This window comes from Opisthorchis viverrini (assembly GCF_000715545.1).
Source record: "Opisthorchis viverrini unplaced genomic scaffold opera_v5_6, whole genome shotgun sequence".
Taxonomy (NCBI): domain Eukaryota; kingdom Metazoa; phylum Platyhelminthes; class Trematoda; order Opisthorchiida; family Opisthorchiidae; genus Opisthorchis; species Opisthorchis viverrini.
This window is the reverse complement of record NW_008751662.1, coordinates 2172725-2187903: the sequence shown is the minus strand read 5'-3', so window position 1 is coordinate 2187903 and position 15179 is coordinate 2172725. Positions and strand designations below refer to the sequence as shown.

At 44.3% G+C, this 15179-nt stretch overlaps 1 protein-coding gene across 1 annotated transcript in view; it reads right to left on the bottom strand.

Moving 5' to 3' along the window:
* Nucleotides 1–14598, bottom strand: part of T265_00630 (hypothetical protein) — a gene marked incomplete at both ends in the record, with an annotated part of 97546 nt that extends 82948 nt beyond the window's left edge. Inside the window, 13 exon segments of the mRNA XM_009164458.1 lie at nucleotides 547–718; nucleotides 2059–2131; nucleotides 6517–6628; nucleotides 8747–8856; nucleotides 11025–11387; nucleotides 11427–11523; nucleotides 11556–11717; nucleotides 11756–11884; nucleotides 11924–12492; nucleotides 14080–14242; nucleotides 14299–14346; nucleotides 14363–14505; nucleotides 14529–14598. Coding sequence (XP_009162722.1) covers nucleotides 547–718; nucleotides 2059–2131; nucleotides 6517–6628; nucleotides 8747–8856; nucleotides 11025–11387; nucleotides 11427–11523; nucleotides 11556–11717; nucleotides 11756–11884; nucleotides 11924–12492; nucleotides 14080–14242; nucleotides 14299–14346; nucleotides 14363–14505; nucleotides 14529–14598 — 2211 coding nt within the window.
* Between the last annotated feature and the right edge of the window lie 581 nt (nucleotides 14599–15179).

The following is a 15179-nucleotide window of genomic DNA, read 5'->3' as shown; positions in this document are numbered from 1 at the left end:
TTGATAAATAATACACAGGGTCCGTCATCAAGCTGATTTACTCCATTCGTCGGCTGAATTCCACGGCCCACTGATACGCGCTAGCATAATCCTTGAAGTTGGTAGCACCTTTCAGAGTCGATAGCTTTTCATTCGACAAGTGCATTCAGAGAGAGTGAACTAACGATCGTGTTGTAATTTGATGATCCCAGCCTATGGAGCACACATTTCGGCAAGTCGTAAACTCTTTTATAATAGAAATTATTCCCATTGCAAAACTGTTTCATCCTTACTGGGAATTATCAATAGTGCGCACCTCACGAAACTCCGGTAGGGAGCCTCGAACCGGCGACTTCTCGGCTAGTAGTTTGAACACTTAACCGTCAGCCCAGCAGCAGGTGATTAACAGTGGAGTTAACTCGCACTCAGACAGGATACACTCCGCCAACTAATAGTGCATGCCTTCGGATTCCAAACCCATTAATTGAGTATCGAAAATGAAATAACTCGTGGGGTGTTAAAGAGTTTTAGGTAACCTTATGAGTAGTGTATTACGAAATAACTCACACTTTTCCCCAAACCCGAAGCCCGTAGCCGGTTGACTGCGCACGGCGTTTTTGTGCACACAATCAGAGTGGAACCGTGGATGGGTGGAATATTGTTTTGTATGGATATTTCTATCGCTGTGCCTAGTGCGCCATGATAATTCCTGAGGATATTCAATGTATAGTTCATGGGTCTGTGAAACGTAGGGGAGAGAGAATGGTATGTAATTTAACTGCACCACAGAACGTATAAACGACTTGGTGATCGACGCAATTGCTTCAAATCTTAAACGACTCCTAATACAGGACGTTGGGTGAAGCTGGAAAAACGATATTGCTCAAACCAAGACTGAATTACTCTCTTGAAAACTGGCTGAGATATCCTTAAGGGAAAAAAACAAAGGATGACATAATGTCTCACGTAGATACTCAAGAATATTGCTATCCGGCTGGCAGGTAAATATGCAAATAGTCTCTGAAACAGTGTTCGGAGGCCAGCCGCCCCTAATAACCGAACATCACTTCATTTAAACGGATGTCACGTGCAGAACACGGACCAAACGAGGGCAGGCTCTGATTGGTCAGAATGCCAGCCAATTGGGATCGAACATCTTTGACTCGACGCTTCTTGCCCTCTCGCGGTGAATCTAGCACGACCTTGTGGAACACTGTGATTACCCTATAAATACAGATGTAATGATTTTCTTTTTGTCTCCATAAGGGGCTGTGTAGAGTTACCGTGCCTTTTGATATACCATTGTGGGCGTAGCAGGAAGCCAAGGGACCGATTCAGAGTTGCACGATCGTCCACCAAGCCACAACAAACAGTAAAGTAGGAATAAAGTCAATTTATAATGATGGGATTGCGATTAAGACATGAGATTGTAGCCAAGTGCGCAAAACAGTATGAAGGCGAATCTGCTCACACATTGTGGTAGCTAGTCGAAAATTCAAGTGGCCATAAAAACACTCCGGTAAAAACGAAGGTCGCAGCAAGGTCAGCCAAGTTAAGTTACGAGGTAATGAACTAGCAGATACGACTGACTTCTGGATGAAAATTATGACTGCAAGTTTGTCAGCTCACACATGTCATACAGGTTTACTTTGGGGTGCACAAAAAAGAACTGGCAAACTAGTGCCTACGGGCCGATTTCCCAACCGGGACGGGCAAGTCCTCAACTCCTTTGAAGCACTGTTTGTTGCAATGCCTTATGACCCGTGTAACGGTGCATTCCGTCCTATTCTTGTAAAGAATCGAACTCCATGGGGGGACACATTGTTCAGAGGGTTCATTTCACGTGTTTTCTAGACTTTATATAACTCGGCTGCTCATACTGAACAATCTTGTGTCCAGACTCTTCCGGACGATGAGACAAGAAAACACAGCGTAATGTAATACGAATTTGCGTGAATGACTGTCACATGACTTGGTTTAAATAGCTAAGCAATCCAATCGGTATGACCCTACATCGAATCGATCCCCCTAGGTGAAATGGCATATTCATATATGAGTTTAGAAGTTGAACTGACTTACCTCACAGACTTCACATCCCTTATTTTTCCAAACATTTTCGAGGCTTTTGCGTTTTTCCTTTTAGATGGGTTCTCTGTGGACGAACAAAATACAATAACATGACAGCAATGGTATGAAATGGCCATCGAATCAGGATTTCAAGCGAACATGTGCGGTGATGAGACACTGAGGCATGATACTAGGGAAATATGTTGGACAATGAACAAGGAACAGGTCGAGATCGACTCTGAAGCGCTTCATTTTGCGGTTCCCATGGAACTTGCATCTTTCCATACAATAATTCAGGCAGTATAGCAACACACATGCTAGGTACTTTCGTGATTCTGACCTGTACATGTTAAAATCTCCTAAGATTCATCATAAAACACCTAGGATAGATTCTCAGCATAGCCGGACGAGGGGGTCAAATTGTCTTGACCAAAATCCAGACACAATCGCACATCCAGTAGAGGAAAGGAATTCCATTCTGTGGAATAAACCTTCACGCATTTCAAGTCCCTCAGAAAATCCGTTTCGGATCTGGTAGTCGTTATATTCCGATAAAAATTTTGAGAATTTTTAAGGAGTTCGGTTCATTTAGGGTACCGGGAGGTCTCACTCACATTTTCTTGTCATGTCTGAACTTAGTTAATGCCTTCCTACATGTGTGTAACAGTTGGCGGTCTTTTCAAAACAGCTAGGTTTCAAGCATGTCATCGCGAACAACCGGAGGGCGCAGTAACTCATGTAGAGGTATAAAACCCCTTGCGTCTAAACCCCACTACTGGCACTTGATCACGCTCAAGTGTTGTTACAACTCAGTGGACTAAAATGGATGGATTTTGACCCTCAAGATGCAAAACCATTCTGCGAAAGCCAAAGTGGAGGAGTTGGACGAAAAACGGCGATCCTTCGTAGAAAAAACGATCGTATTACGGTACAGTGTGTAGCTATGTAAGGTCAAAATAATGCTTCGAAAAAAAACAGCAGAAGCACCGGTAGTCAGACAACTGTGCCTCACTCCATGGGTCAGAACGTTTGAGTCGAACACCCAAAGCAGAGTAACTCAACCGAATCCTTCTCTTCGGAGCAACATCCGTCCGCACAGTGCCCAAAACAGTGTCTGTCTGCCAATACAAACCAGTCTGCTTCCAACTCTGCACATTTAATGTGTCTTTCTAGTCTCCCTACCCAAGAGATTGAGACCAAACAAGCGCTAATTAAATCAAGAAACCTGTTCAACCCAGTAGAATTTACGTCGGTAAATGCTGTCAAACAGGTCAATAGAGTGTCCGTGTTGATACCTCTCCCTCTTTAGAAAATTATGGATGAGGACACGCATACAAACCTAAACTGCCGTAGCGCATCTGAACACGACCCAGGGCAGCTCAGCTTCATCATGTTCTTCTCTCTGAGTATCGAATGGTTCAGAAATGACTCTCAGTGGTCTTAATGGTGTGGGTAATACGTTCACTTTGGCAGGAGCCGCGTGCAGTCGGACTGGCCGGATCTGTCAGGATTCGTAGCCAAAGACTCCGAATCCGAAATCTTCTGGTTATTTCTACATGTATTCCAACAAACTGCAACAGTAACACTGTCCTAAGAACATTTCGAGCTTTTTCGGATGATGGTGCCCAGATCCTGACTGACGACTCATCCAACAAACTGCAACAGTAACACTGTCCTGAGAACAATTCGAGCTTTTTCGGATGATGGTGCCTGCCCAGATCCTGACTGACGACTCGAACGCGGAGGTGGGTAGAACCGATTGCAGTGAAAGCCATAACGACAGCAGGTTTGGTATGAACGATCTTAGGATGGATGACGGTGAGCGCTTCATACTACTGTGTGCTAATCACCATCTATTTACCACACACAAACTTTCAAAACGAATGCGCGCATCGTGTCATCTGATGCCGTTTCAACCGTGGCCACTTGAGCACTCATCCTGGCCAGATGGTAAACAGCTGTAGCGAAGGATCGTGTATTCAGGTCTATTATTCTTCTTGAGACACGTGAACCATAACTTGAACTGTCCCAATCTATGGCTCGTCTCTGGGAGACCACGGCGAAAACTATTCACTATGCTGGGGGCACATGAAGACTTGTTCGTAGTCGGTAACGCTGCGAATCCGGCGATTGCCTGAGCACGTCCCAAAACAAAGCCCTGGTCCAATTCAAGTTGGGCGTCACGGTTGAATTCCTAATCAGGGCAAGGAAATCGACCCCTCCGGTCCGACAACAAAAATCAACAAGAGGGGCACCGATAAGACGACTGACATGCAGTCTCAAAGCTGCAAGATGGTGACTAAATAAGGCCTGAGAAATAGAAAATACGCTAACGGTTATAAACAGTAGAACTCTTTCTCAGCTTATCCGTAATATCTGGCAAAAAGCTATTGGTCAGTGAACTTGAATGGAGAAAAATAGTTCAAAGATTTATTCTTCAGTGGGTGCAACACTTCGAAATGCGACCTTAAGAGGCCTAAAATGCTAACCAGAACACACCAGATAGTGCGCGAATTTCGCAGAAGACATAGGTAAAGACAAGGCTAAATTTTCGAAAAGAAACAAGGAATTGAGTATGTTCAATCAGATGTTTCAGGGTAGCCTGAGACAAAAGCATCGTTAGGCCAAATGATTATGAGCTTTATGACATAAGGAGAACCGCATTCAATTCAAGAAAATCACAAACGAGGAATTTGTCTGGAATTCGGTTAAGTCGCCTGTAAAAATCAAATTGTCAATTTAAATTTCCCCGTCTGTTGAAAAGCTGAGCATTGTACAGCTGTTTCATGCTTATTTGGAGATTGCTGAGAGCTTATTGAAACGAAGTCGTAAAGACTAGGCGCGGTTCCGTCCGGATCACAGATGCATAGGCCACATATTTACCATACAACAAGTTTCCGAACCTGGAGACGGAGCATGAAAAACATAACAAGTAGTCTTAGCTGCACTGGTGCATGTCACTAGAGGCCTGAGGTATCAAAGAACTGCCATACCATCATCATCACCGTCGTTGTCGTCATCATCATCAATACTGTCGCTGGCAACAACAGCAGAACTACCATACAACCATGTCAGTTTACAGGAAGCCATATAGTGGAAAGAAAAACAAGACAGAAAGGGCACCTAGGGATAGTCTAACACAAACATCCGACGTGCTCACAACTCCAAAACTATGTCAGACAGTCTTGATAGAAATAGGTAACATGGAGGTCATTGACACCGGTAAGCCGCCATATCGTTCGGTGCCCCCAGGAGAGTCACGTGCGCCCAAGCTGGGAAACTGAGCAACAATAAAAACACTCAAACGTTTGGCAACATCATTCTCTCCATCTCTAGGTTTCCGTCACTCAGAATCGGGCACAAAAAACAAAGGTGCCTTCTGTACAACCGAACACCAGTTTTATGATCGCTTCACTTCGATTTTGCTAGTTAAAACCGATTCCATCTATTGTATCGAGACATCGGTGATCAAAGACACGAAGATGTCTCAGATCCTCCGCCCGAAACAGCCAAGTCTTGCGGCCGTACATGTAACCTGGTACATGCGTTTTTGGACATCCAGTGAAATACATTTGACGGCACAAGTGGCGCAAAGTGGTAGACGCAGTTCTGGCCTTCGAGATATGTGCCCACAACACCTGGGGCAACGTTACGCAATCAGCGGTATTGTATCTGTTCTCTTGATCCGAATCATTAATCTACAATTTTTGTAGTGTTTTCATCCGTTTTATCCGTTTGATATCCATGTGCAACCTAGCATATGGGGCTATGGTCTTTCAGGGCACCAACGAATAGCGTAATTAGAGCTTCTAGGACGTGAAAAACGCATAAAAGTACCATGGCAGAACCATCATACACTTATGGGAATGTGAACGAAAGAACGACAGTGTAGTATGAATAATCAGGTGAGAATCGTAGTGTCAACACCACGACTTTAGCGAGCAAGCATAAATACAACGCACAAATTAGTGCTTCTCCATAAAAACCGTATCGATTTATCATGTTGGAAATATCGATTTGTATTTAACGACCCGCGATAGGACCCGATACGATCAACTGAATCAAACTCAGGATAGAAACGATCGATCGCGCACGACGAGAACACGATAAGTGGCTTCGATTCCTATATGCCTAGGTCAGCTGTTCGTCGGTTGATGCTTACCCCGTAATCTATTCTTTTTTCGTCATCTTTCAGCCTGGAAGAGAAAGATCCCCGGCGCTTATTTTTTACCCAAATGATGCTTTGGTTTCCACTGTTGAACGCATTGCAAGCGATGTTGATATTTCACCTATATGTGGTGCCCTAATGCAGTCCATGCGACAGTTTCTTCCGCAAAATTGTTCGCAATCACGTGGCGTCATCATTTCTCATGCGTGAATAAATAATGAGTAATAATGATAACAACTGTCCAGCTGTAACACTTTCGGTGCCCGATTTGATGAACAATAAAAGTACACCGTGAAACGTACTGACTATGCGCTGAAGGTAGTTGTTAAACCGGAAGGCCCTTTCCAGTTCATCCAGTGCGACGAAAGCGGTGAAAAAACGGAACGGGAACTGTTTGCTGGAAATTACAGCACGCTGAAAAGAGAAGTTAGATGGTAGAAGAAATTTCCTAAGAATCACTGACATGAAAAGAAACGATGACCTAACCAATACGATAAGAAACGGTGCAGTTCATGAACAAGGATGTCAAAATACATACTCAAAACGCTAATTTATTTGGCTGACACGCTGAGATGTCCGTACAGTCGATAATTTTGATAGATTTGATAAGAATAAAGCCCAATCTTAGCATACTGCGATCTTTTTCGGACTTCTGTGTCAACGGAAGACATCCTTCGCGAATATACACTCATTTGCAAACTAATTTGGTTTTTTGAGAGACTCACCTGGAACCCAGCTGAATCTCTCATTTGTGATGTTCTCAGGCAACTGAATGAAAGACCAAATTAGTTTGCAAATGAGTGTATATTCGCGAAGGATGTCTTCCGTTGACACAGAAGTCCGAAAAAGATCGCAGTATGCTAAGATTGGGCTTTATTCTTATCAAATCTATCAAAATTATCGACTGTACGGACATCTCAGCGTGTCAGCCAAATAAATAAGCGTTTAGAGGATGTAATTTGAAAAGATATTCACGCTTTCGGTAACGTATTTTTGGACTAAAATTGCTGTCATCCGGATCGGATATTGTCGGTTAACAGTAGTCAGATCGCCGGGTGCCTGAGAAGAGAGGAGGGCTGCAGACGGTTTGCGATGAGCCAAATGTTGTTCTGCACGGAAGCCCTTGGAGCCGATGTTAACCGGAGGGGACAAACTCGGCGACCGAATGGGCAGAAGCCCATCACTAGCCATCCAACAGCTTAATCATACTAATATAACCATGTCCCCCGACACCAACCGCTTGTCTATCATGGGTTTATCGGCATTATCCGTCAATTCCTTCAAGTTTCACCACCGTGTGACACTGAAGGGGAACAGTAGCTGTAGCACAGAAGGCTAGTAAGTCAGTAACCCACATCACCTACTCTTTATTGGTCAACCGATAGTCATCTGAGGCAGTTTTCGAGCACCGTGAAGCAAAGTTACCAAGCCGGTTGAGATCATTATTTGAGCTGTACTAAGAATCAGTTGTCCAACTGCATTTCTAGTGGTCAACCAACCCCCGAAAATTGATTCAACTAGTTTCGGTACATACGGCCACGTACCCGGAATAAACTGTGATGGATGATCACACTGTTACCTGATGTTACCTGGAGAAACCATCTAGTCCCCTGTGGCAGTACATCATAAGTGGTTAGAGGCCACACAACGCCTCGCCTACCACATTTGATGAGAGGAATTCATCACTCAACAAGTCTCAGCAGTATCTAGAAGAATCCTGCGCTTATGGAGAGAGTAAGTCTTCTTGAGGGCGTGTTGATTAGACGTACCGCAGTGGATTCAGGCGGTGTGAAACATCATGACAATAAAAACAAATATTTTGTCCTAAAACGCATGCACGCCATCGGTGGACCTATTGCGTAATTGACTGAAGGACTCAAAAAGTGCGCGTTGCTGAATACTCTCCGACTGTATCGTGAAGCAGACAAGATTCAGCTGAAATCGATCCGCTCCAACACCTTTTTGGTGCCTAACTGCCATGACACCAGAAGGAAGTAAGAGGGCTGGGATAGTGCCAGATGGCCCAAGCCTAGACAGGGAATTCGAGGGGCAGAGGTCGGGTTCGAACCACAGAACTTCCGGTCAGTGGAACCTAACCACTCAGTAAACTAACAAGTGCATCAAAGACCTGAATGGAGGATCTGGTATTCAAAACTGGACGTCACGATCCACAAAAACTCTTGAAATAGTGGAATTGCTCAAGAAAACAAATTGCTAACCAATGGAATTCTGAAGCGACTAAGAATTTCCGCAAAGCATTTTGCTGGGAAGTGCACCATTGGTGAGGGAAACCGAATATATGGAGGCAGTGAGTAGATTTCAAGGTGTTTGGTATATGTTCCACGGTTACATAACGTATTACATATATTGGAAGAACACAAATACGCAATGGAGGAGCGATAAAACCAACCGAAGCAGACGAGTTACAGGAAGAACTAACCTGAACAAAGGATGGAAGATTAAGTATTGCAAACCAGTTACCAAGCTCAGTGAACATATCAACAATGGGGCCAAAATAATTGGCAAACCTACCTTATTTGTGATTTGGCGTAAAACTGCCTCGTGCGTTTCCTCATTCACTCCAGCCTTGATAATGTTGCGTAAGTTACGAAGCATCGCCATGTAAGGAAGCTTCCCGGATTCTTGAGTACAAAAAGAGTACAAAGAATCATGTGTTTGTTTGAAGAAATCAACAAGACCAACAACAAAGATGTACCGCTAAGATTGCAACACAAAAGAATGAACATCAGACAAACAAGAGGTTGCCAAAAAAGACGAATACCATATAAGCATGCGAAAATCGATTACACTCGAAAAGTGCTCTGGACAAATGGAACGATGTACATGAATGTACTACACCCAGATGGATGCCACAACGTCAACTCCGAAAACCGCGACACCTTGTTCGAAATTGCTTTCGTATATACAAGCATCTGTAAGAGCCTTGCCACCACTACGAACACCACAGCCGTCAACGTCACCAGCTACCTTGAGCGACAACTTCATCGCGGAGACACAGGGATTTCAACCAGCAGTGGAACTCTATGCTCAAACACCGATGTGAACGCTGCTCACTAGATCAACAGGACAGACCTCTGGTTCCCAGCACACCATCGCGGAAACCTCTATGGTCACCATTTATATTCAAAACACCCTTGGCTTCAAAATCGGAACTATTTTGTCGAAGAGTCTCAGTGTGATACGAGTGGATTTTGTTAAAACCATGTATGACGTCCGTAAAAGGATTATTTTGTGAGATAAATAGGTGTAGAATACAAACACTGGCATGACGCTGCTTTTTTAAGTACCAGTGAACAGCCAGTGAAGCACAGTGCAACCTGGCGATGTTTTGGAATGTAGGTAGCTCGGGTCGCTGCTTGGGACGATGTCACCTCGACTGGTGATGAAACGTTTGCAACCCAACTGTCAAGCTCGGCGAACAGACCAACAACCAAACAGTGCAACCTGTCAGAGAGGCTGTTCCTTTGGATGAACCAGCGAGTGTTCCCCCCAATTACCACTTGGTGCGATCACCGTCAAAATAGTCCACCTCTCAGGAGAGGCTGATAGGTGGTGCCCTCACTTTAGGATGATTCACGCACTGAAAGCAACAAGGCTCAATCACTATGGAATTTCCCACTTCGGCACACCACGACTAAAATCTTTGTCATTGTATAATCCCTGAAAGACAACAAGACCATTATCGCAGCAAAGAGAACCTCGGATAGGATGCCATGGTTAGGGACAGTCAACATCTTTTCAAAAAGTTGTGTAAATGATTAGGGCACTACTCAGTTCTATATGAATATACAAACGCAGATATTCACAGTAGCGTTCAAACGTTTTGGAGTGTACAGAAGACAACTGGGTGTGAATCTTCGCCTTAATACTTCAGCAACTTCCGCTTCGTAGCTCGAAACAATAAGATAGGTCATACAACTAAGTTGACGTGCGATCAGATTTCGTCATCCTTTGCGATAAGGACGTCACGTTTACCTACGTATAATTTTCGCCAACCGCGCCTGTTTTCTCCAGATTATTGTATCCCTTAAGGCCAGTGCTCCTTGCCACCTCGGAATGGCTACTGACACCATGTTTGATGCAATATATGTCCTCAGCTTCATCTCCCGACTCTAGCTGGTAAACAGACAACCATGAATTGAACAGTAACGACACTGGAAAGCCTAGACTGTTTGTCAATGGCTTCGGTTTAGTTCACAATTGGCCCATCGTAGGATTAAAATAACCGGAAGTTCATTAAACGCTTGAATAAACTTGAAAGAAATTTGGAAGTACAAGGTAGAAATAACGACGGATGAACTTTCAGTTGGGGCGGTTTCAGTGGAAGCCGAACAGACGTCATTTTAGCTGACAACCTACTTGGCCAGTTATTAGTAGGCGCGACCGTTGTCCAAAGTGGCCGGAAATTATCTTGGAAAGGAAGCTAGATTAACCACGCCAAAGGAAAGGGAGATGAAGTGTCTTCAAAACAATTACCTCCAACTTACGAAACACGAGCTGCAAGATAACCGGACGTCCCCTAGAAAAGCTATGGTGGATTCTCAAGGAGTGCTGAGACGCAGTCATTCTATCATCAGCTGCATGATTATGGTTTACGCTTCGACCCTAATTCATGCACCGTCAGCTGTGCAATACTTCTGGTCACTCAGCTTCAAACTTGAAAAATGCTGACCCCTACAATTAAAAGGACCGGATGTGTCTAGGTGGATGAGAACCTTTGATACCACCAAGCCAAAAGCTACATACGCTCAAAAAAGGCCGTGAAAATCATTGAACTTGGATGAATTACTTATGAGCGATTCCCAGGAACCTGCCGTGTTCCCGCGTGAAGACAGCTCGGTTTCCCAAGTCAGCGGTGTTGGTAGTTTCATCCTCTGCCCTGCCAACTTCGGGTCCCAATTTCCTTCAAGTCCGGCCTGACGAAACTCGGTAACGCTAGAGGGATAGGGCTTTCCGAGGATGCACATTACGTGGAAGGTTGGCTGGTGAATATGAAGCGTACGAATCATCTGTTTGAGTGAAAGTTGGCCATGTCTCTCTGACCCGAATTTTTGGGAGTGACTATTGGCATTCTGCGAACGCAACATCAAGAACTTGGAAGAGCTTACCGCTTTCCTTCTGGCGGGCTTTCGTTTCCGTTTGTTATACTTTGCTGAAAAAAGTGTGTTCGTTAAAAAGTTCTAGGACGAACCCAGCTGATATTCATCAAAGTCCGTGAATTTTCTGACCAAGTTTTTACGAAGCACCTTTGGAAAGGCCGCGTTAGAAGTGTTCGATCCCGAAATTCCCTGAAAATCTGAATGTAGGACGAACAAGTTACCTTGAAGAGGGATGCTACTTCCAGCCAATCAGAGGGGAGACGAATAACTTCACGGAAATATTTGTCGACAAAAGGACGACAAGCCTCATTGTAGCATGCCATTGCAACTAGAAGGTTAGCAGTCATTCGGATATTCAATTCTCGGCGACAGTAGAGAGCGGCCTCAGGTTTTATTGAAATTCAACTGAAATCCCGCTTACTTTCAAAATGAATTCCGGGTCATGAAGACGAAGGTCACTAATAACATTTTCCAATTCCAACTTGTTTTCTTCTGTATTCAGTGACCTTTCATTCACTAAGGAAGAGGCAACAATCTGTACGAGTGCCACCTGGACAAATGAATCAGTAAATCAGTGGAGAAACAGTACTTTCGCAGCACGACAACCAATCCTAGCAGTTGCACATCGGTCGGATAACTCTGGTAAGTCTTCATATGGGTGCTTTGAAGATATCAAAGCAAGATTAAGTTCATCACTGATGGGTGTCATTTCAACCGTCTCCGGCTCTTTAAGCCAGTCGCACACCTTCAAAATGTCTTCCCTTTTGTTTGCCTCAGAGGATCGTTCCTCCCTTCCAGTTTCCATCGGAGTGCTATCATCGCGTTTGGAAAGTTGCTTAGGCTTGGTAGTTGACGATTCCGACTTTAGTCGGACAGGACGTAACAAAAGGTTGTTTGACAATTCCAAACTCTGACTAACACTTGTAAGCCCACCGAAGCTTAGTGATGACAGCGATGATTCGTTCAGGAGCAAATTTTTCGATGTGAGTAGCTTATTTTCCACATTTGATCGCAGTCCTGGAGAATCAAGAAGACGTTTCCCCTTACGTGTGTCTAGCACGTTTGTTTTTTTAGAAAAAAACGGAAGCTTACCGACAGGCATTGAACAAACGTATACTTTATGGTACGGTGAATTAACCCAAAGATAACCAGCTTCAGCTAAACAGCTGAAATGAAGAGAGTAAAGCAATTTGAAAAATTCCAACTCGAAAGTCATTTTTTCTCACAATGCAAATAAAAGACAGCTCTTGAATCCAAACAATGCACTCACGTAATTGTGTGGCTAAGCATGTGTACTGGTCTGAAAGCCATTGTCGGATGAGTCTCAAGGTTGTTTTCTTGGTGAGACACACTAATTACAGGGTTACCCAAAACCCTTCGACAACCCACGACGGTTTTTGGCTCTCTGATAGCTAATCAGATGAGTGCAGTCCCCGAATACCCCCAAATACATGATCTACGTGAACACCAAATCGCATGCAATTGGGGAAATACACTAGACATGACATTAACCCAACTGAATCGTAGCTGAATCTCTTGTTTGTGTTGTTCTCCAGCTGAGTTGTAGCACAAAGGCCGTCTCATTTTTCGATGAGTGCATTACTTGGGATAACGCAGCATATATTCTTGAAGGTATACAATATCCAAAAGGCTGCTGTAAGCTCCTTGACAGTCCACTACCGGTTAAGCCCTTTATGGTGTCATCAGGCAAATGCCGTTCTCGATTCTCGATCAACCTCAAGTCTTAAGGTCAAATATTCCTGCTGAATATCGCCACTAGCTTTTCAGGCGCGCAAAGAAGAATGAACAGCGCTGAAGAGCCTGGCAGCCAACAGTATAGTGGTATTCTTCCGCGCATGGTACAGCAGACAGGTGGCCTGGACGAGCCGCTCCGAATGATTTAAGTAGTATGAGCCGATTGCTAAGGTTATAAGAAAGTCCACTACCAGTTACAGTCTGTTTAAGGCTCATTATGGGACTACAACCATCTGGCGGGTCGGGTAAGGCGACTAGTAGTACAGTGATAGCGTACGGAAGCCGTGGGGAGCGAGGTGTTCAGGAACTGCCTTCACATAAATGTAGCTTAACTCGATCTTCGCTTTAATTTCATCCATTTCATAAGTCGTCTCAAGCTGAGAAATCCAAGTTCCGACACGAGGCAGCTATGTTTATCAAGTCTTTAAGCGCTGAAGGCCGGTTGGAATATTCTTCGGGGGATTGGGTCGATGACGCCATACAGTGTGCTGTCCGTCACAACAACTTTATTAACGACTATCAAATCGGATCTAAGAAGGCCGATTCTGAGAGCCGACAAGATTTTTAATATCGGATAGACCTAAAAGCACTACATCAGACAGGTATATAAGGAGGGTTTGTGTTCAGATGACACAGCTCGACGAACACTACTACGATCTTCACCTCAAAGAACGGCTGGATAAGGAAACATCTACTGGTCGACATCACTAGATACGTTTTGTCAACTGCTAATCAGATAAAAAACGATAGTAGACCCAGCGGTGGTTGTGTCCGGAAAACACTACTATCAATACTATCAAGTATACCTTGAGGGTTCTGTAATGTCTGGAACATAAGTAAAAACAGAAAGCAAGAACAGTATTACATTATCACGGATCCTCTGTGTGATGAGACTACAGATCAGCAAAGTAAACATTGGAAGCGATTAACTGTTCAACTGCTTAGAAATAACACGTTCTTCTATCACGCTGTTACGCGCGGACAGCTTACTGGTCGCCATGTCCAACAAACCACTGGTATGGCGTTTACTCTCTCCATTCTTGTACAACTTCGTCTGTGATGAAATAATGAGGTCCATCATCATCATCGACAGCATGACATCAGTGTTCAACACCGATGCTTCACTGCCATAAGACCATGATTTATTTAAAAGCTTTATTGCAAGGAAAAAATAAAGGTGAACGAGTAAGAGACTCAGTGCTAGCTTACCACAATCATTCCGAGGTGCTTAGACCGCCGGACATTCACTCGGGCGATCTGGATAGAAACTGACAACAAGAACGCCACTGACATCGGTTGTCAGCCATATCTTGTAATGTCTCCAGCCAGGCACAGTGAGGATCACGCGGTCCCCATCCTGGAAGGCGAGTATCACCGACAGCACCCAGGCGTTTTTGTGACCTCTTTCATACTCCTCTGCCAGGTCAAGGGTTGGCCACCTCTCTGTTTATGCCACTCTGAATTGGGCATGGAAAACAGCACTCTCTTCGGCAAACAATGGTTAGGCATATGCAACACACGTCCCAACCAACACAGCTTGTGGTGTTACTGCTTCAATGGAAGTTCCCGTCGCACAACCGAAAACTCGCTTTCCATTTCCGACAACAAACTACACGAGCTATGGTTGAGACAACAATTGTGGGACACCCGTAGACGCTGCTCGAACAGGCCAATTCTCACATCCATACAACAAAACATCCCGCACTGTAGTTGTATACGCACTTCCCTTGAGATTGAAGGATACACCATTTTCACGCCATAAGTGTCTCAAGTTAGCAAACGCGACCCGAGCCTTGCAGATTCTTGCATTTACCTTATCTGTCACACTACAATCAGAACTAATACAACTTCCAATATACGTAAAACTCTCAACAATCTCCAATGCCTCTCCATGAACTGAAAGTGGTGTGTTCAGTAATTGCATGTTTAGGAGCACGAACTTACACTTTGTGGGTGCAAAGTGCATACCAAACGACGGGTTGACTTCGGTCAGTTCATCCAAAAACGCCTACGACTCCTCGTCCTCATCGAAGATGAGAGTGCATACCAAACAGTACTCCAGATCGACAAGGTTTTCTTCACAGGCTGTT